Below are 22822 nucleotides of genomic sequence, written 5' to 3' on the forward strand. Positions count from 1 at the left end.
AAGGACAAACCACCTGCTGTAACATGAGGGGTTTTTTTTTAATTTAATGATGATATTCCCATTATCCTAAGAACTGGTATAACAGGAGTGAAATTTTAATTCAAAGAGTCACCTTCCCCTCATCATACTACTGAACATCAAAAAGATGAAAGAAAGTGTCTAGTTCTATCGAACAATCCTCCTTAAAGCAGTCATTACAAACAGAAGAGAGTTCCATGGCATTAATGAAAGAATCCAGCACCGTTCATTTGACATGTTAAACTCTGCCATCCAATTCCACTCTTGATTTCTTTGTTCCAAATTTTGAGGCCAAATACATTTTGGGTTATTTTTTCCCATGCTTAGTGTCAGTTAAGAAACTAATATTCTTCAAAACATGGAAGAAAACTAACTGGAGTCAAAGTGTTCTGAAAATGTCTGAACTGCACCCCATGCAAACAGCCCCTGCATTTCCAGGGTAACTCAACCGCATACAGAACCACCCAGCAGCTTCTAGTACATGACCACCCCTTCACCCTGCAACTTATTTCAAAAGAAAAATAGCCTAAAGAGCCCACCAGTATGTCTGGGTGTTGAAATATAACATTATCCAGTTTGAGAAAGCATTTTGACCTATTTCTGCTGTATAACTGCACATGGCTGATTCCTCACTCAGAAACTCTTTGTTTTTTCCATATATTAAACAGAACTTCTGCGTTTGGCTGGCCTGTGCTCCAGTTCCAAAGTGCCATTGTCCCCTCAAAGTTCAGCTGCCAGGGAGCCAGGAAGACAGGTGTCATTATTTGCTATGTGCACAGAGAGCAAGTTTTTCCAGAAAAATGCTACACAATATTGTACAAAATACAAGCATGAACAACTGTGCCATTTCTCAAGCACCAGTGTTATGTACCCAGCTCCATTTTGTCATTTTCCTTCCCCATTAATGATGCCTGGTAGAGCTTTAAATTAAAAAGATGGAAAAAAAATACAACTGATAATTGAACAATGATTCTTCTCAGTGGGAAAACAGCAACAAGTTTAGTCTTGGAAGTTCACGTTATCTGTCATACTAGACAGGGAGTTTGTTAAAACAAGTGTTTGTTAAAACAGGACTAAGGATGAAAGTGATGAGTTACAACAGACCCAGTGGTCAGGGTGGTGGTGTTCCATTTCAACCACAGAATCCCAAAGCAACCCACTAAAAAGGAAGATAAAGGTGTCTTTGAACTTACAAGCCTTTTACCACTGGTAAAGATGGGGAGGCAAATGTATTTTTAAAAAGCGGTGACAGGAGTTTTCTGTCCTGCATTATTTATCCTTTCTGCTTCTTTCTTCCCTTAGAAAAAGAAATACATGTAGCAAACTCTTAACTTTCAAAGATATGGTAAAATAAACCATGTGTCCTAACTCTAGAGATAAAAAATGCGCTGAACACAGCAGAACATTTGTAGTAAGTAGACACTTAGGTTTTTTTTCTTCAGAAGATTCCTCTCAACTCAAGACTGCAGCATTAGCACCACTGAAGGTGTCTGCATAGTAACTGATTTTAAGTATGGAGACAAACTCCAGTTGTTTTTCACAAAGAACAGACATCGTCTAATTTTCCACTCTCTTGTGATTTCATCATTATTCAACAAATTTATTTTTTGGGGAGGACATAAGAGGAGATGCTTTTCTCCCTACTTCCAATCCCCAGCTTGATTATGGTTCTATGCTACCGTTCCTGCCAAGCAATATGATGCTGAGGGTCAGCCATTCCACAGGCCTGATAGTAAATTGGAAGAAATACCATCATCCTGTTTCTGAACACACGAAAACTTCCTGAATGAGACTGTAAAAGGGAATCTTCTACCTGTCCCCGAAGGTATGAGAAATGATTCTATGATTCTATGAAACGGTAACAACAGCTTGCTTTTTACAAGGTTAACTATAAGCTTGACTGTGTATTACCACGGATGGCTGTTTTCAGTGAACACTAATGACCAGAAAACATGAATTATCGATGGACTTCATGTTATCCAGGTTAGAGACAAGTTCTGGGAAGAGATGCCTACCAGATTTGTTTTCCCATCATTCATTGAAAACCAAACATTACTTTCCCAGAAGAGCTCCAAAAACCTGACAAGTGATATAACTACCAGAATATAGATATCACTACCCATTCTGAGCCATGTTGTCTCTGTTTCTCTGGAATTCTCTCTCCCAGCTGTTATCTGTGCCCGCATTTTGATTGTTGAAATCCAAAATCCACAAGGATAGGACTCATGCAAGAGCATGTGAGCACACACCACCTTACACAACAGGGTCCCAGTCTGTGACAAAGATTCCTTGGCCAAAGAGCAAGACGAGCAACAACTTGAGGCAGGGGGCATAGATACACATAGATACATAGATAGTTTATCCTAAAAAATTGGTGCGGATTTTCACATTCCCATACAGTGATGTGCTTCTGTAAGAGTAATCCTGGGTCACATCAGATTCTGCAGATACAATTAACTTCTTCTGTTATATCTGGACAATAAATTTATATTACACTCACAGGAAGCTAAGAGCATAGCTACTTAAGTGATGACTGACGTGCAAGTCTGACTACAGCCACAAACAACGCTCACTGAAACACACAATATATCTGACAATTCCCTCCAAATTTAACACTCCTAACAGCTCTCACTTGAACCTTAGGGGGTCCCTAAATTGAAGAGTACATAAAATTAATGAGCCTTGTCTTCAAAACCTCCAACTGGGCTGGAAGGATTGCATGTGGTAGAAACAAAGCTGTCTAATAACCCTGTAGTTTTATTTTTGGTCACTTACACATTCAGAAATTCTGTCTGTACACGTGGGCCCATTCAGTGCTGTTTAGAAATTTATTTGGGCAGAGTGAGACACACACACTTGCAATTCTTTCACATTATAGGACCCTAAGAAAAATATTTCAAAATTATTTGTACACAGACAACACCTGCATCACTGAAAACATGAATCAAGAAGCACTGTTATTCTGATTAATGAGTTTAAAACTTATTAAACAACAAACCAAACTGCATCAGTGCAAGCTGAGAATGGTTTGAAATCCACACTGGATTTTTAGAAACTGTCCATTAAAGCTGTAAATAAGTTACCAGAAAATACTTTCTGCAGGTATAAGGTAATGGAAGCTATATAACTTTAATTTAAAAAGTAAAATAAAAATATTTCCTTTATACAGAGCCAGAGGAGGCAGCTACGCCATATATGAACATATTCACATTTCTGACCCAAGTCCAAAATCTGAATTTTTTTTCTATGCTGATTAAGATAAACTGCAGTTCAGTCGCAGTTTAAGAAAAAAAAATGCACACCCAAAAAAAAAAACCCAGCAAAGAAAGTAGGATGACAAATAATCAACTGTCTCTCGATAAGTTTCAAATCCAAACCAGCTGACTGGAACAGAATGTAGAAGAGAAAGACTCAGTGATTCCAGAAACTTTCAGGGCTCTTCTGCCCCACAGCAAAACACTGATGCACTGGAAAGCTAAAGACTGGTATCAAGATGGCTAAAGTCCAAACTGAATATTTATGGAAAAAATATGTGGGCATACATGATTTTTTAAAGGAGCTGTTAAATATTTGGGCACAAACCACAAAACAGACGGAGCAGGAGACAAAAATCAGCACATCAGACAATTCTCATTGAGTGAGAAAGATGGCAGAGAAGTTCCTGTGTCTCCAATCTGATGTATGTCACATCTGAAAATAAGAACACCTCCTCCAGGAAAAAGAGATAACCCTTTCATATATCAAAGCTAAGGTAGCTATTAGAGCTGCCAATTTCTGTTCAAGATTACAGGACTGAAACCAAGATCAGAAATAAAGCCAAGCTGAAGTGAACACAGATAATTTTAAACTGAACTCAGTTATCCAACAGCTTTAAAATGTAGCGAGCTGAAAAATTGGTGCTGTTACATGTAACAATCCAAGGAATGAGCAAAAAGAGGTGATAAAACCATGCTCAGGATTTAGAGCTTTTTATTAAACAAAAGTAAATGAAAGTTCATAAATGACTTGGAAAGAACTTGAATAAGGAATGATGGTATCATTAAACAGAGCCCTGGGGGATAAAGAAAATCAAAGAAAGCAGGACAAACTCAAGTCTTTGCCGTTCAGAAGCCAAGTTATTCATCTTCTCTCTTGTCTGAAATCAAGTTCACAGCATTATTGTACATAAGGCTGGATAAGCAGCTGGTGTCCTATCACTCAAGACAGGGATATGTCATGGGATAAGATGTATGAAGAGATGTTTTACAGCACCTGAAAGCTGTAGCCAAACCACCTCTGCATCACTGGGATAACATGACTGTAAAGCAAAAATTGATCCAGGTGACTGCATCACCACCAGAGAAAATGATTTCTGTTCACCAGCTACGTCAGACAGTGACCTGAAAACCCGCTCCATTCACATGATGCTCCTTTGAGTGTTAACAGTGGTGGGACAGTGTCCTGCCCTCAAGACCTTAAATGCATGGATGGAGACCAGAAATTCTGACTATTTTATGTTCTGGGGTTTAGATGCAATACTCTTTACTTCCTACTCTGAGCAATTTTGGGTTGCCTCTATTTATTTATTTTTTTTACAGTTTTAAACAAGCAGGAAACCCATCAGTCCAGCAGTAGCAGGACCAGAGCAGGTCCCAACAAACTGCAGACCAGAACTACTGTTCATCCACACAAACAGCAAGCAAGTGCAAAACTGCTGTAGAGCACCCTAAGGACAGGAGCCGAGCCCTTAGCCACAGCAGGTGGAACCCATTCGCTTCATGGTCACCTCCAAACAATGCATCCCCCTTCCTTCATTCAAGTGTCTAAGTCACACAGCCACAGGTCTCTCCGTCCTGCAACAAGTTCGTCCTGGCCTTGTAACAGACGGTCCCTTGTTTAGTTGTATGGGATGTGCATGTTTGGTCACGTAGCACCCTGTGCCCGCCATGTGAGCCATATGCAGCCACCCCCCAAAAAACTTCATAGCTTCTGATCAAGCCCTGTGATGGCACATGTAAGTAGCCTGCCACATTGTCCTGGTTTTCGTCAGGATGGAATTAACTTCATTTGTAGCAGCGGATGGAATGCTGTGTTTGAGAGTTAAAATGGGAGTACTGCTGATAACACCCTGATGTTTCTAGTTGCTGTCAGACAGTCAAGGACTTTCTCAGCTCTTCATGAGAAAGGAGGGGCGAAGCCAGGACAGGTGACCCAACTGACCAAAGAGAGTATTCCACGCCAGTTACGTCCTGCCCAGGATATTGGGGGCTGACGGGAGGAAGACCAGGGGCGGCTCCGGTTCTTGGGGGACGGTCGGGTTCCGGGATGGCTCTGGGTGGCACGGCCTGAGTTGTGGTTTGGTGAGAAACTGCATTGTGTATCAACAGCTTCATATATTTTTGCTCTAAAGTCCTGTTAGCATTGTTACATTGTATCTTTCTGTTATCTTAGTAAATTATCCTTTTCCCAACCCACGGGCCTCTTAGTTTCTTGGTTTTGGGGTTATTTGCCCCTTCCTCTTCCTTTTCCCTTCCCTTGCCTCTCACATCCCACCCCCCCTTCCCTCTTCCCCTGCTCTTTTCCTTTAAGGAGCAGGCAGCTGCGTGGATCTCGGCTCTCAGCTGGGGTAAAACCACGACACACATGATCCAACTTGCCCACTCACTGTTAGCACAAGACTAGAGATCTGTCCATGCTCTTTTAGGAGATATATGCATTTCTGCTATGAGAGACAGTTGTCTGGTCATATGATGGCAAAGGTGCTGCAAGGTCATTCAGAAAGAGTGGCAGGTACAAATGAACTCATTGGGAACGCCAAATTTTGTCCTGGATCACAGAATGAACTCTTAATCCAGAATACTGTACAATAATTTTCCTTGTACAGCTTATCTGAAAAAAAATCAATTACAATTATTAAGTGAAACTAATGATATACCTATATCACAGCTGTTTTTTCACAGAGACTCCCAGTTGGTTTCATACAACATAGTTTAACAGCAAAATCACTGGACAGGACATGGGATTTCAGCACAGGCCTATTTGTCCCAATTCTCAGAGCTTGTATTTGTATGGTGAAAGTTAACTGGAGTGCTGGCACTGCTTTGTGGACGTACCACAAAACAAGCACTCACTTCTTACTTTTTAATTTTTCTAAAGCTTGAGCTCCAGAGCAAAGAATCCATTGCTGGCAATGTGCCATTTGAAAATAATCTGAAAATTTGACTGCAACTAAATCAAACTACTGTACGTTATATATATATGTTTCTGTTCTAAAAGTGAACAAGACAAAGTCTGTTAAGTACACAGATCCACTGTAAAAAACCCATCTTAATAAAAAAGAAAATCACGTGGTAAAGTGATTATTTTACTTATTCTACTTCCTCAGGAGAATCATCTTTCCTATTAGAACAATTAAAGTAGACAGACAAATGAGGCTAGACTATTTCACCCTGCAGGATAATTCGAACACAAGAACTGCTTAAAGGAGGAAAGGGTCAAGTCTGATGCTGCTAGAACGGCTCTTCAGCATGGGCATTTGATGGGAGCACTTGTTCACCAGGAAGAAAGCACACAGCCACTTTAGAGATCTGTTCTCCTCTGCAATTTAGTTCAGGAAATAGAAGTCTGCTCATTACACCTGCTGAGCTATAAGATCTCCTGCCCATAAGCAGAGTTTATGTTTGAGGATGCTACATTTCAGCCAAGAAATAGGCTTTGCAGCCAAGAAGTGAGCTTTGTAACCCAGAAATCCTGTGCCAGAGGGTGTCTATCTTGTCTCCCTGCCCTGAATCTTTTGGATTGCGATGATTCCTTGACCACCATAAGTATTGAAATTTTGCTCCGTTGGTTTTGCTGAACTGACTCACAGTGAAAAGAGCCAAACAAAACCCAAAAATTAAAAAATAGCTTAAAAGCACAAGTATGGAAGAGATGCCATTTCTATCTTAAAGAAAACAACTCACCACCAGTGTGCAAGTCTGACAGAATTACTCTCTTGCAATGATAGAGATAACAGTCCAAAAGGGGGGGGGGGAATATATGGACCTGACTGAAGAACGAGGAGGGTTAAACACAAGTGCTTATTTCATAACTTCAAGAAAAAAAGAAAAGTATGAAATTTCAAGCACCCCAGTAGAATGAGATTATGAGCTGAAGCAAGTGGAATCATCTTTACATGCTTTAAATTAACCTCCACAAAAGTGCCTTCACAAGAACAGTGCCATAAAAATTCAAATTAGTTGTAATTTCTGTGTGAACAGAAAGTCTGCACTTAATATTGGTAATTTACAACAGATATCTTGTAAATCTTTCACAGCACTCTACAACTTCAGGGTAGCATTAAAAGCATATTTCTAAGCAGTTTGATGTCTAATCCATGAGGAGATTGCTTATCTACAAAGCCACCTGCACACTAATTTAAAGTACTATGATGAGAAAGGAGTCTCTAGAATATTTTAAGAGGCTTTTCTTTAATACTGTTTACAAAACTATTTTTTAAAGTATTCATCACACAACTTCCCTACCCTCAACTTGTGGATCATCCTCTAATAACCTTAGGGGATTTCCTCAGATATTCACCCGTTGAACACTAGTTGAACTCAATCCCTTCTTCCCATGTATCTCTTTCCCTTTTTTTCCCCACTGTTTCTCCCCCCATTACAGATTTTCCTCACTCCATTCATCCTTACAGCCAGCCACCTTCTAAATCTCAGGTGCCAAATCATTCCTACAGCCAGAAAACAGTAGCAGGAATAGTAGCTACTTTAGAAAGCTTAGTGTGAAGCGGTTAAGCCTTCAAAGCATCACACAGTTGGGTCAGCTCAAACCAGTATAACTGGTATACTGGGTGACTGGCAACAGGAGATTCCCTGGGAGCACACCTCATGTTCAAAGATATTTAAAGCGTCTTAATGCAGCACCGCTCAGCAGCAGAGTTGCCACGCTTTATTTATTTATTGAGCCTCCCCGGGGCAAGATAAAATGGTGACTATACACATTTCACCTTGCTACTGGGAGTGCTTAAACACACATGTACAGCCAGCTCTGATCATTTGTGAGAGATCATTGAGGCACTGTAATTGACCTTTATCGATTTAAGGATCCTGTTCAAAATTTTAAGCAGAAAATTGTTACAGGCCATTATAGAAACGCTTATGTTCCTTAAAGAATTCCCTTAAAGAAACATCTGATCGCCACTCTCATCCCTGCAAATTGCCAGGCTGGGTGTTGACACAATATAGCCTTGGCTGCTGTAGAACCGCACACTGGGATCTCTGCGGGTGCTATGCATGTGTAGCACCATAAAGCATCCTCTCTCGCATGCCCACAGGTTGTCAAGAGCAGCATGTAAATCACCGAGCATCCTGGCGCACTCCTGCGTGGGCACTGACAGCATCCAGCCCGTAATGAAACCCTGTCAAAAGACTGTCCCTTAAAGGATCAAATTTATCACAAGTAGAAGATGAAATTCCGGTCTTGCTGTGGTCAGTGGGAATTTTATAGCAGACATGAAGGCAGCTCAAGTTTCACTGCTATTTTTTAAACAAAGAACGCAGAAGACACATAGATTAACTGCAGAAAATGAATGCTTTAGATTAAATGTAGCTCAAAATGGAGCATCTGACAAAAAAACAACTCCAAAACAAAAAAACCCCAACACCCTAACATTAGGCATCATTGAGAAGGATACCAAGAAGGCAGCCAGTCACTTTGCCAGCATCTAAAGCTGTTGCACTCATGCATCCTGAAGGCCACTCACAACTCACTCTCCATATCCAAAGGTCACAATGGAGTAAGAGAAGGCACGGAGTAAGATGACTAACTCAGCAACTCCTGAGAGAGCAGCTGCTTTACAAGGAGACACTAAAAAGTCTGGAGCTCTTCAGCTTAAAGAGGGGAAAAAAAGTCTGGGGGGGAATATGACTGATGCCTACAAAACTGCGAAGGCAGCAGATGCAGAGAACGCAGAACAGTTCTTTCACAAATCCTGCAATACCAGGCACAGGGAAGACTTGGTGAAAGTAGCAGATCAGCTTAAAGCCAACAAAGGACAGCACCACTTTGCACAGTTCACACTGAACAGCTGTTATTTGTTAGGACAAAGTTGCAGACAGACAGGACCAGCATGTTCAAGAAGAGACCCAGCAAATTCATAGGCATACCCATGGATACCAAATTAAATTAGCAGAGACACACTCCCCAACATGCCTAGTCCAGAAAACTGTGGATTCTGATGAAATATTAGGGAAAAGAGGGACAAACAGTTATCTGGGTCGCAGTAAATTGCATTTTCCTTTGGGTGCAGATGCATTACTGGGCTAGATGGTCCACTGGTATGCCCAAGCTGGACATTTAAAGTTTAGGCATACTGTTATTAAGCAAAACCAAAATCTTTTTTTTTTTCCTTCAGAAATCTGGACCTTACTCAGAATTTTGGTCAAATTCAGCCTGGCTTATACAGGTCAAAAGGAATTGCAGCTTTTTAAGACAAGGCTGCGAGATTTGCCTTTGTAGGGGAAATTTAACAAATCATTTCAGACTGATACATATAAGAGGCAGTTACAAGTATTAGACACACATTTACTCCAGTATTCCTACTACAGTTTCAGTCTGTCTCAGTGTAGCTAATAAGCAGAACCTGAAGCATGGCTTGTGAAGCTTATCTTGATACACAGCAACAACGTAACAACAAACAATGCTGGTCTCCCTAGATTATCTGAATTTTGACCTTGAAATTTTGAATGTTTACTGTGCTGTTTTTCTGGCTTACCTTCACTGCACTGAAGCAGAAAGCATATAAGACAATGAGAACCACGAAGCTTCGGGAAATGCTGTACAGCGCAGATACAAACCCAGCGGCAGCTGAAACACAGATACCACCTGTTAGTTAGTTTCTTCCTAAAAGAGAACACACATTCAAAAGAAAAAAAGTGAAACAGTTCTTGCATCACGTGAGGTATAGAGGTTAAAGTCAGATATCTCAAGGCTAGTTGTTGAAAGAATACCTTCAACACTCCAAATAAGCACACAAAACTGTTCACAGCTAAGAGATGACACTGTCCTCTGTGTTTTCTATTGCCCTGAGGTCCCACACGACGGCTTTTAGTACCGAACGTTGTTTTGCAAAATATCAGTGTGAGTCTTCATGTTGCTACCAATTATCTAAGTCAAACTCCATGGGGGATTTTATTCCTTCCTTTTGCTCCTGAGACACAGGCTCTGGTAGCATCCAAAACCATCCTAACTTGCTCAGTCAACCACGGTTTGCACCATTTTAAGGTACATGGATGAACTTAAAGGGAGAGAGAAGGATGACAGCTGATCTCTTGCTGCAATCTCCTTTGAGAGCTTCCAGAAGCTGGGTAGAAAAAGCTGTCAGACAAAATTAGGAGTTCAGCAGTCTCCACAATGGAGACACAGGGGCTGCAAAACTGTGCTCTAATTAGGGTTCAACATACACTGGAATGATCATTAATGATAGGATAAGGACTTTATCCAACACATTATTTCCTCCAGGTCTGCTATGATATTTATGAGACAAAAAGCAAAAAACACCCGCATCATCTGTACTACTTTCAATCACTTGCCAAAGGCTATGTCTAGAGTAACAAGCAGAACGATGCAGTAAGCATGGGTCTGTAGAGTGAGCAGTGCTGAGGATGTCATATCCATGATATACATGTTTGAGATTCCTTATTGCAGGCAGCCTATCTCTAGCCTGGTCCTACAGGCTATGTTTATTAGCGTTTGTGGTGCAATAGGTGCACCCTTTACAGAGCACTTCTCTTTTAAAGTTCATCTCAACAGAAACAGAATCCAGTTTCAAACCCCAACATCACTCCATGACGCAAAACAACGTGTGATAAGTGGGAGCAAGGATAAAGTTTGTTCCTGATCCACACCAAAGATGACAGCGTAGATGCATCCTGATCTTCTCTGCTACTTAAGCTATAAAGAAAAACAAAACCCGCCACTACCTACCAAAAAAAAAATAATAGTAAAGAATGAATCATCTGTCACAGGCCTTGTTTCATCTCTGGCTGAAATAACACCAGAAAAATCACACATCCCATACCTTGTGAACATGCCTTCCTATAAAAAATGCAAAAGTTTTTATTTTTTGAATAGTTTTACCAGAAACTTTTTTCCTAAAGTTTTTCTTTATTTATAAACAGTCAAGATTTGCATTGGACATGCCAGGAAAGAGCTCTTCCATGTCAAATGCATTCTGCAGCCTACAGCAAAACCTGTGCACACCTTTTCAAATGAAAAAAGAAAGCTAATCAGGGGAGTGGGGGGGGATCCTTATTAATATTCACCCCACTGTTGTACAAATACCAAAGGCTGTTTGAGCTTTAAAACATGCAATAACAGACTTTCAAGTTATAAGCCCAAAAAGGGGCTCAGCTCAGGCTGCAACTGGCTACTTACCAGAACCACCAAAGAGCAACATGTCTATTTGCTCCAAAAGATATATACAGAAGGTGTTGATTTGAGGGAAAAGGCCAAGTAGAGAAATTGCAGGAAAGCAATATAAAAACACTAAAGGAAAAAAAATATATGTGTATGTTAGAATAGAAATTTAAAAACACAACATATGCAGAACAGGGAAACATTCATCATACCAGAATAAGAAATTGTTGCAATAAACTCTTAAGATTACGCAAGTATGCATACCTTAACCTTAGCAGCAACAACTAGGTTTTCCTTCTCATATATTCAAAATTAATTATGTTATTTCACATGTAAGACACTAAGGCTCAGAGGTTAAGTTTTATTTTGGATAAAAGCAGCATCAGAAAAAATAGCATTATATAGCCTCCTTTCTGCTTCTCAAATACCGTCAAAGTCATATCTGTTCTATCTGAAGTACAGAAATTTTAGTTCGCAGACTTTGGAACTTCCTCCTTGAATCTGAGCTGGTTCAAGCAGAGGTATAACAATTCAATACAAACAAACAAAAAGTATTTTAATACTAAGATCCTAAGTATCTTGGCTATCACGGTATCCTGTCCCTGCCAGGAGTCAATAACAGCACATAAAAATGGGACAAACCTATAGTGAAACTTCCCCAAAATGGTTACTCAGTTTCTGGCAGGATGGACCTTGACTTTGCAGAAGGGAAACAACATGAAAAATAGTGAAGAAACTCAGGGTAAAAGGTAGTCTGACCTTTTACATAGTTTCTTTCTAAACAGAAATGTTAATTTAAATGGCTGCCTTAGAGTCAAGGAAAAGCAGGAGTCATGACTGAGGTAACTGTGTTGCTAGCTTTATGTTCTGCTCGTTTCTAGCCACTCCTTCCCACCCATTTACTCTTAGCTCCACCCTAGAAAACGCCAAGCACACTTGTCTGGCAATGCATCTAAACACATACTTGAGTCAAGTCTCCGATACTGTCAGCTTTCAGGGAGACACGCACATGTTTAATCATATTCTTACTGCTTCATTGTACTAGTAGCAGGATGTGCTGCACGGTGAATGACAGAGGTGTGTGTCAGCCACTACTCCTTGTAAACAAGTATGTATTTGTTAGTTTACGTGCTAGGAAGACTGCAGTTTCCTCCTATTCTTTCTCATAAAAAGCAAATTAAACAAACGGCCAGTACAACTTCTTGACCCTTCCCAACTCAGTCACATTTTCAGAATCATAGAAAGCATTAGGTTGGAAGGAGCCTTTAAAGGACATCTAGTCCAACCCCCCTGCAATAAGCAGGGACATCTTCACTAGATCAGGTTGCTCAGAGCCCCATCAAGCCTGGACTTGAATATCTCCAGGGATGGGGCCTCCGCTGCCTCTCTGGGCAACCTGTTCCAGTGATCCACCTCCCTCATATTGAGGTCTGTTTTCCTAATATCCAACCTGAATCTCCCCTTTTCTAGTTTAAAACCATTACCCCTTGTCCTATTGCTATGTGCCCTTCTGAACAGGGCATGAAGGTAACAATAGGATTTGTGTTCCCTCTTGAATGCTAATTTCACATTTGACTCCCAGCTCCCATTATTAATGCACCTTGTGCTAAAATAAAACAAAACACCAAGTTTGATCTGACAGCTTTTATCTTCCCTGCTGCTATCTAGTATTGTAAATCTTGCTCAGGAAGTCAAACACAGGAGAAAAAACAACATACTCAAGTGTTAAACACAGACCAGGCTCACTTAAGAATATTTGCAGTCACAATGCGCCCTTCATCACGACTTCCCGCCGCTGGCGCAAATTACACATACATAAGAACATGAGGAAACTCTGTCTTCTCAATCTTTTACATGCAAATGTTGTTAAAAATCTTCTCTTCCTTTACTACTCTGCTCTTCTCTCAGATATTCATCCAAGGCATACCAAGCCAAGCAAGGACCACTCGAAGGAAGACAACTGCGTGACCGCAAACTGCCCAGCAGGGACAGCAAACTGCCCAGCAGGCCACAAGGACTTGCCACAGGATCAAGCGTCCCAAACACTCACTGCTGAAACCAGCAGGAGATCTTGTTCCTTGGGCAAAGGACTTTCAGAATTGTCAGATCTCATCTTAGACTACTGACTTACAGTCCAACACCTGCCTTGGCTGTAGCAACCTCAGGAAAAAAAACTAAGAGCAGGGGAAGGAAGGACATCACCAGAGACATTATACTGTTCATATACCAAAATATATAGGGGTGAATGTAAACAAGGAAGGAAAAGCTGGTTGACTACAGCAATGTCCTCACCTCACCTCTCTCTCTATTAATACTTTGAATAATCCTAGGAACTTCTTTAGCTCAAGTATCTTTGTTTATCTCATCCTGCACAAAGGACTAACATCAGAGAGGAAAATAAACAGTTACCACTTACAAAAGGATTGAATTTAGGAACAGTAGTTTCCCTTGTGGGAAGCAGACAACAAGAGTAGCTGATTAATCAGTTGGAATTGAATTATGAATTCTCCAGTGAGAAGTTGTTTAATCATTACACATTTCCATAGAGAACACCACCTTTAATTGCTGGACCACTAAGAGATGCTTATGTGAGCTGCTGGCATTTGGCACTGTGGTTTGAGGGTCTCCTCTAAACAAACAGCTACTAGATAAGTGTAGGTGGAAAAAACAGACTGACTTTTAGAAACTTTGAGTCTTTTGAAGAAATGTAGAATGGTAACTTAGTGGTAATGTCACTGCAAACATTTTAGAAGTTTAGAAAATTATTATTTAAAAACAATATATCTGAGTACTAGCCCATTTGCTGCGTAATAATAAATACTGAAATAACACTCTTTTTTTCCTTGTGAAAAAGTAAGAAGTATACTTTTTGTTCTCCCCCTCCTGAGCACAGCAGAGGGTAACAGTTACAGAGGCTTTCTGTCCCTGACGGAAGCTTAGTCATTGCTGAAAGTAACAGGCAGAGGTCTTGCTACCACAAAGTTTTGCCACGACCTGATACTTACTCTTCTGAGGTAATTTCACTCACCTGTCTAACACTATGATTTTCATCATAAAAACCATTGTACATTAAGTAACTACTTTAGTGACTAGCCACGCCTGTAGCGCCCCGTGTCTGAGGCCGGTTGTTTGTGCACTTACTCCCACTACATTGTAAATCTAGCAAAAAGGGCAACTGAAATAAGGGACGTTTCAAGATTAAATCCATAGTTCAAATGAATTAAAGCCATGACCTCCCAACTAACATAAATCAGATCCACCATCAATTCAAAATAAAACAGAATCAGATCCTAAATAGATTGCTTGCCAACCAAAGAACCTGTTAAAAGCCACATTTCTGCAGTAATTACATCACATATGTAACAAATTTCCACTGATTCATAACTTCATTTCAAGACTTTTATCATGCTATGCTATGCAGCATCACACTAGTTCCTTGATAACTTCTTTTATGATTTCCACCACTTTAGATTCTAACCATAGTAAACATGTGAAATTATAAAAAAACTTTTACACCACAAGCACCGAAGAAAGGAATGTCAAAAATTCCTTGATTTTCCAAAATATCAACTCCAAATACTACAGTAAATTAGGAGTATAAATTAAAACATCACCACATGATGACAATCCAATAAAAAGGTATTGAAAATACCCAGCAAATGGGCAAAACCACAAAACAACAATAGCAACACTTAATCAGTATTCGGTGGGGCCAACTTCCCTCCCAAACCAATTCCATATCTTCAGTGCCTGAGGGAATCTGTACTCAAAGCGCAACAAGAGGCTGGAGGATGCCGACTGCCATGGCTTTGGGAAGCAGGTGCAAGGATTGATGGTAGCCTGGAGATGGGACTCCCATAGAGACAAAGCAAGGAACTGCCAAAGCGCGGCACCAAGCGTCACTTGAACAGATACACCCACAGATGTGCCAGCTCCCAGAGCCAGCAAAAGAAGAATGAGGGACAAGTTTAAGGGAAATGGTTTCTTCCACCTCTCTGGTTAAACAGATGCCAACTGGGGAGATAAGCCTGTAACTTCCTCTCTCCCCCACCCCCTACGGGCTGTTTCAAGAACCTGCTCCACCATCTCTTTTGAGGCCAGCCAAAATTAGCACATTTATAACCACACTTTTTTTTCTTATACTGGTTGCTATAGTTTTTCATTTATCTCTATCCCAAGAGTCATTTAAGATTCTTGTTGAATTATTTATCAGCATTTTTACTGTTCACCTTTGACAGGCAGTGAAAATAAGATGTAAGAAGGAACTTTAATGAGACCAAAGGAAAGTAATGAAAGAACCTAATGAAAATAAGTGAGATGCAGGTCTTCATTATTCCCCTGTTTCTGGTGAGAAGGATTGGGAGTCAATGAACCCATACAAAGGACCGTAAGACTTTCCTAAAAATAGAGTGCTCTTCAGGCAGTAATAGCCTGACTTGAGCAGAGCAAAAAGCAAGTGCCAATAGCCACAGGTGAACTAAGACCCCAAAGGCTGCATGCTCTATACCAAAGTTCCTGGTTGTAAATTCACAAACCAATGTGTCATCTTAGGTATGCCATGACACAGCTCTTTTTTCACATTTTTTACAGTAAACTTTCATTTTGCTACTTCAGACCTAATGGTGTTGTGCTACTTGACCAGAGTCCAATGCAGCATTCTTATCTGAGACACAGTTAAAGCAGCAGCACAGTTACAGACTGCAAGTGTCCTGATAGAACAGGGCTATTTCCAGCTGTGGCCACTCTGAATTAGTGGCAAAGGACCGTATGTCCCATTTTGGGGCAAGACCTGAATGTCCTTGGTTACCTCAGGACACAGGTTGGAACAGCTACTGCACAGCAGCTGCTCCACACAAACTCATCATGTGGCCAGGAAGATTAAACTGAACCAAGAAAAAACATGTCTCCATGAGCGGAAGAATGTCCATCTGAGGACTTGGCATGGATTAGCTTCCAGGCATTAAATTTAAAACTCACCTTACTCTGCAGTAACTGCTCTGCACAGACAAGCCCTTACAAAGATTAACTGCATTTCACAGATGATGTCTTTTGCTAATAACATCAGTGACTGTTAGATTTCTATAGAGACTTTTCTATGAGCCTCATTTCATTAAGAACTCCTTCTATGAGAAGGAACATTGCCAGCTGCCCCCTGCACCCATCCTAAGTCATTCCAAATGTTTCTATCAATTTGACTCAGAGTTGTGCCCCCATAACACGCATTTGATTGCCAACATGGGAAAACACAGACTTCCCCAGCTAAAGCTTAATTCATTTTCACAGTCCTAGGAAAAATATTGACTCACCTATTACATGGTCTCTGGCTGACTGGAGAGATCTAGGCGAAAAGAGCTTCAAGCCATACATTGTGTAAACTGGAGGATTTGTGTCTTTAGATCCAGCATCCAGCAGCAAAATAAGGCCACACAATATACAAAAATATACAGGTCTGCTGTATGTTATGATTTTATTGTGCCCCTGAAAAAAAAGGAAGAAAAGAGTGTTTGAATTTTATACTCAGTCTCCTACTGCACGCACTGCATTAATCTGGAGAGAGGGTCAGGAGTCAGAAAAAAATATTTTAATGACTTATACATACTAATTAATAATAAAAAAAAATGTTACAAGGTACTTCATCTTCTCCAGAGGAGACTTTCAAAGGTACAAAAAGCAGTAAAGACTATCTCCAGGAATCACTTATACTGGACCTTTCAAAGCACACTAATTGTGGGAGTCATGGAGAAAAAGCCCTCAGTCTGTCTGAACCTTTCCTTTCAATAGAACAATAGTTTTTCTCTATAGTACTCTTATTTTAATGAATATATGCTTCGGGTAGTTTGACTTTTTTATTTTTATGAAATATAAAAGTTAATTTTTAATTGCATCCTGGGAAGTTTAAAAAAGACAAAAGGTAGAGTGGTGTGAAGCATGGAGATTGATTATTTTTCCACCAACACAATTCAATTTTTTGTGTTGGTGGAAAAATGAATCCAAACACCACCACCACCACCACTCCCTGCCTCCGGGAGGGGGTGACACTTGGCAGCAGCTCCTGGTCTCTCTCACACACAGCACTTGGAAATGATGATCCAAAAGGAAATACTATGCAGAAGGATCTTTACCTTACATCTTTCATACACACCTCTCACACGACTGATTCGCGCTAATCCTACAAAACACTGCTGTGGGGCTGCGGGCCAGGGAGAATAACAGATGCTTAAGATAAAAAAATCTTAATAGTTCTCCTGGTACCAAGCTTAAGGGTAAATTAGACATTTTAAACACTGACAATTCTAAAAGATACCTTGAGTGCGAAAAGCCAAGAGCAAAGTGACAAGGATTCAAGTTTGCTTTGCATAAAGCCGCTGTGAAACTCTTGTTACTTGCAAAATGTTATTTCAGTCAGCATAATAAAAGATCATTTCTTTTCTGAGTCTAGGTAGTGATTAGAGACAGTGGCCATATTTGTTTGGCTGGCAGCCAAGCTCGTATGCTAGCGTAGCTATTAATGGGCCTGTACTCTGTTTTGGGATCAATCAGTTAGCAAGGTGGCAGACTGCAGGGAACTAACAGGCTTATATTGCACTTCACATTCATGGAACATGAATCAAGTCAGACTGAGAAATCCTACCTGGTGTTTAATTAGAGTTTCAATTTTACTAGCGCCTCTTTTTTTTTTTTTCTTCTTTCCTAAGTGGGACATGTGCCCATGAAAAGAAAAATTTAAAAAAAAATAATCAAAGGAGAATTAGAGAAATAAAAATCTGACCTAAAAAAATAAACTCACTTAAAATATTACTTTCTGGTTGCTTTTATACTTCATGACACTTATATATCATAAACACAATCTATGCCTTAGGAAAAGAACGTAGTAAATACTGTATCTAAACAATTGCTTAATGAACTGTATCCTGATATGCACTCCGGACCAAAGTCTATTTTATCACGATGTTACATTCTTGTCTCACCTCAATTACAGAACCCAGGTTTTATCTTTGCATGCCAATTTCTTGAAGGCAGTTGTGTATGATGGAGGTGATGACTAGAAATCCAGAGGTTTAGCTCCACACAAGGAGATTAATGACACAGTCAATTAGCTTTATAGTGTGTATTTAACTCTTATTTCTAAATATATCAGTCTTACCATGCTAATATACTAGTCAGGATGGAGGAAGCAACTTTCAAAGGCTGTGTGAACTGCCAGCAAAACATGAAGAAAGCCTGCCTTCTCTGTATTTCAGGCAGCAGTGGGGAATGCTATCAGATCAGCAGGAGGAACGCGAGAGCAGCAATGCCCTGGGAAGGAACACTGACTGCACAGCTGTCGCGCTGCTTGGGATGTGCTTGAGCTGAATGAGCTTCTCCAAGCACAACCCAGGCTCCAGTCCCCACATGGTGGGTGGGGGTGGGGAGGGGGGGACAGGACAGGCGACTGAGAAGGAAGGAACTGCTGAGAGCGTTAATGCTGTATTGCACTGTCAGTTACATTCATGGGAGCAGGGTTATTTGGGACATGATTGGTTTGAGGCCAAGAGCAAACACCTTCTAGAAGGGAAAATCACCAGCATGGTGCATCACCTACTGAAAGTCACAGCTGGCAGATGTACATTACATTTCCTCTTCTCAAGGTTTCAGAAACAAAAAATGCGTGAAGCCCTCTTGTGCCTGCCACTGACAGGCCCAGCTAGGCAGCACTTCACCAAATCCGGCATGTGTCCTTGCAACTTAACAAGGTATTTGAGATATTAAGGGCTTATTTTGTTCTACCAAGGAAACTCACCAAATTTTGACATACGAAATCAATTTCTTCTTACTGATACTACTCTGTTCTTCATCCTCTTTCAGAAAAGTTTAAATAATGAAGCAGGATTCCTTTTATATTTTACATTTAATTTGTTGAATTTTTTTTTTTCCTCCACTGATAAAAGTTTCAGTGAAAACTCTTTTGTTCCCTTAAATCTGCCAAAAATGTGTCACTGACTTTTTCAGGCTGATGTTTCTCATGAATATGTTTCAGAAACACAGTCACATCCTAGAAACACGGCACTGGTGCATCTCATATTTTGACAAAAGTAAGAGATTTTCAACAAAGCTAGAATGATTTCACAAACATATCCATTTAGTAAAACAGGACTTTTGACTGCAAAGCACTTTGATGGGAATATTTCAGAAGGATCTCATGGTTTTTCTGTTTGTGCATGCACATATGCAAGAGGAAAAAGACAGAAGGCTTTATAAAAAGTAAAGTGCATGTGCTCAGTTCCACAGAAAAGCTTACAGGGACAAATTAAAAATACTTTTTAAGTGCCTCATGGGACTTATGAAACTGCCTATGGTAACTATGCAACTGAGCTAGCTATTGGCTTTGGCAGGTAATAGGACTGAGACAATGAAGTTATGTAAGCTATTCTGTAAGTCTTATGAAAAACATGACTGTGATCCTTCAGAGCACAAACGCCTTTGCAAACCCAAGCTAGATCCTGAGCTACACAGGTGTTTTATGAGGGCATTACAGACAAGCTCTCTTGATGCACCTGTATAGCCATTTACTACAGACTGATACAACTCACACTTGGCATGGACCTTATTTTCTTCTCTCCACCACTCTAGTGAGAAGGCTGTTCGCAAATTTCACCATCCCAGAAACACATACACCTGTGTGAACAGCAACTGGAGGCCACCAGTTCTCAAAAGGCCAAAAATGGAAAGGCTGAAGCACAGTCTGACAGGAAAATTGAGGCTCTCGTACTACTAAACCTGCAGCCATGGTAAATACCAGTAGGCAGCATTAGCTACAGAACCCAGGAAGTTTCCACCAAAACTGATCAAAACAGAACTATTATCACAATTCAATAGAATTAGTATAATTTACCATAAATTCAAAATGCTGAGTGACATAGGTCCTTCTCTGTGTACTGTACCTTACCACACTGACAACATACAGACAACACCCAGTGTTCAACTCTGAGACCCCAGCTGTTGCACCATGGTAAGGGTCAAGAAATAGCCTTGTCTCCAATCGAATTGTACCAGATTACCAGACTTCATAGCAAACTCTTCTTCAACAACAGGAAGGGAATACGCTGGCACTCGGAAGGAGTTCAGAACAAGAGCCTTCTACATCTCTGAGCACCGGGCTTTCCGAATTCACCGGATGGTATTTTAAAGCAGAGTCTTTCATAATGGTGTAGGCTAGAGATGACAAAGTCACATCAAATACTAACAGAGTCTGCATGTGAGAGATAGGGAAGAAATTTGGAACCTCCTTGGCAGGCATGGATAACATAAGGCAATAACAGCTACTCATGGAATCAAGAACAGAAATTAATTCAGTGTGCAAATCTGTGGCTCACGATGGTTTGTTTCACACTGAAAAAGTCTCATTTGCATTTTCATTCATGGACACGGTACTGATCATTCTTTAATCCCTCTGCTGTTCTGCATCCTTACATTAACATCAAGAGATGTTATTCTCTTTAATTTTAACGTACTCCCATGAATAATGAAACAGTATGTGGAGTATCTTTTCTTGCCTTCTTCTCATCTTATTTTTTGTGGCAATTACTAGTTCAAGCAAGTCTTTACAGACACCTATTGCGTTAAAAAGACACAAAGTAGAAATAGCTAGTCTTCTATTTTAACTTGAACTATGTCTCCCACCTTTAAAACCCTCTGTGGAAAAACTCAAGATTCTATTTCCATTGGAGTTCATATGGTTCACCAAAGAGTTAGCAAGAAAACGTTCCTGAAAACCCAAGTTCTAGGAAAGCGCATGGAAGATGGGAATGCACCTGTCGTTACTTTGCTACATGGCTGCACAACACACAGAATACACCACAGTGAATAATACCTGCAGCAGTATGGTAGGAGTCTGAAATGCAAACCTGAACTGCACAAAAAAAGTGTTCTGGTTAAAACTTCATTATCCACTTTGTCTTTAATACTATAAAAATACAGGCTAGATAGGTTTCTAATGAAGTTTTGATTGTACTGTTTGCCACCCACTTTAAACAAATGTACCCATTACTAATGCCTGAATAGGTGCAAACTATTTGATTACATTTCACATTACTATGTCTAGACATGTGCTAGTTTAACTGACAAATAACATCATTTTAGTCCCCCTAAAACCCGACTTCTTACTGAGGTCGGAATCTTTCTTTAATTATAGAAAACATGTACATGGCCGTTTGTTAGCCTTCCCTACTTAATATGCAGACAGGAATTTCCTGTGAATGCATTCTAACCAAACAATACCATAAGTTCACCCCTAACAACTAACATCCATCTCAGTGAAAGGTGGCGCATACACGTGTGAAATAACCTCAATTTCAAGTTCAACCTGTATTTCTAGACTTTAAACTGACAAAAATAATTGCTCCCTGACAAAGGCAAATAATCCCACAGACCTGCAGTTTACAACATGCTTGTTTTAAACCCTGAGGGAAGAGAGGGAGTCCTCAAAAACATTCAAAGAGCTAAGAAAGAAACGTGAGGAACTAATCAGCTGGTGCAAATGCAAGCAAGGGACCTTGTGATTACTGGAACTTTACATCTGCAAATCAAAAAATGCTGAGACACTCCCGACAGGTGGTGGGATCAGGTTGCAGTTGTAGCATGATGCTCCTAAACCATAATATAATGTCTTCCTATAATGAGGATGGACTTGGCTAAGGAACTGGTTCCCCGTGAGGTGGTGTCCTTGACAGATTTCAGCTTTTCCAGATATACTCAACAGTCAAATAGCAACCAGCAAATATCATTACAGCCTGCATTCACCCACAGGTTAGACCATTTCTGCAGAACATTTCTTTCAGGTCAGAAACTGTGACTGTATTACAGCAAAGAGAAAACACGTGTGCCATTTGATGAGCAAATAATACTATTGAGTAATACATCTGCAATATCAGATTAAAAAAGAAAAAAAAAAATAAAGCCCCAACTGACCAGTGACCAAGGTGCTAATCTGGAACTTCTGTTGTTTCCAGTCACTGTTTCTAAAGAAAAGAAAAACTTGTCTGATGCCATGGGAATGAATTCCAGAAAACTAGTGTATGCATTTGTTTTTACAGCATATTTTAACTGAAAAAAAAAACAAACCCAAACACTTTTCTAATAGCAGAGAGAAATTCAAATATCTTAAAATTAAACATAGTACAAAGTCTCAAATCACAGACAAAAACATGCTCATTTTCATAAATTACCTAGGACAGCCAACTATTTATACTTGTGCTTCACTGATCAGCCAACTGTTCCACAGTACACAAGTGATAATAAAGGAGAAAAACTTGTTCTCCTGGCCAAGACTTACATGTATTGGTGAAGCAGGATCAGGCTGAACGCTCTAAAAACAAAACAGAAGAAAAAAGTTTGCTTACAGGATTTTGCCTTCATAGAAGTTGGAAAAGAATTT

At 40.1% G+C, this 22822-nt stretch overlaps 1 protein-coding gene across 1 annotated transcript in view; it reads right to left on the bottom strand.

Moving 5' to 3' along the window:
* PCNX2 (pecanex 2) overlaps positions 1-22822 on the bottom strand; it is a gene marked incomplete at both ends in the record, with an annotated part of 151395 nt that overhangs the window by 87296 nt on the left and 41277 nt on the right. Inside the window, 4 exons of the mRNA XM_084262153.1 lie at positions 9767-9858; positions 11428-11538; positions 16716-16887; positions 22721-22753. Coding sequence (XP_084118279.1) covers positions 9767-9858; positions 11428-11538; positions 16716-16887; positions 22721-22753 — 408 coding nt within the window. The remainder of the gene's footprint in view (positions 1-9766; positions 9859-11427; positions 11539-16715; positions 16888-22720; positions 22754-22822) is intronic.

This window comes from Gallinula chloropus, assembly GCF_964237585.1.
Source record: "Gallinula chloropus genome assembly, chromosome: 3".
NCBI lineage: Eukaryota > Metazoa > Chordata > Aves > Gruiformes > Rallidae > Gallinula > Gallinula chloropus.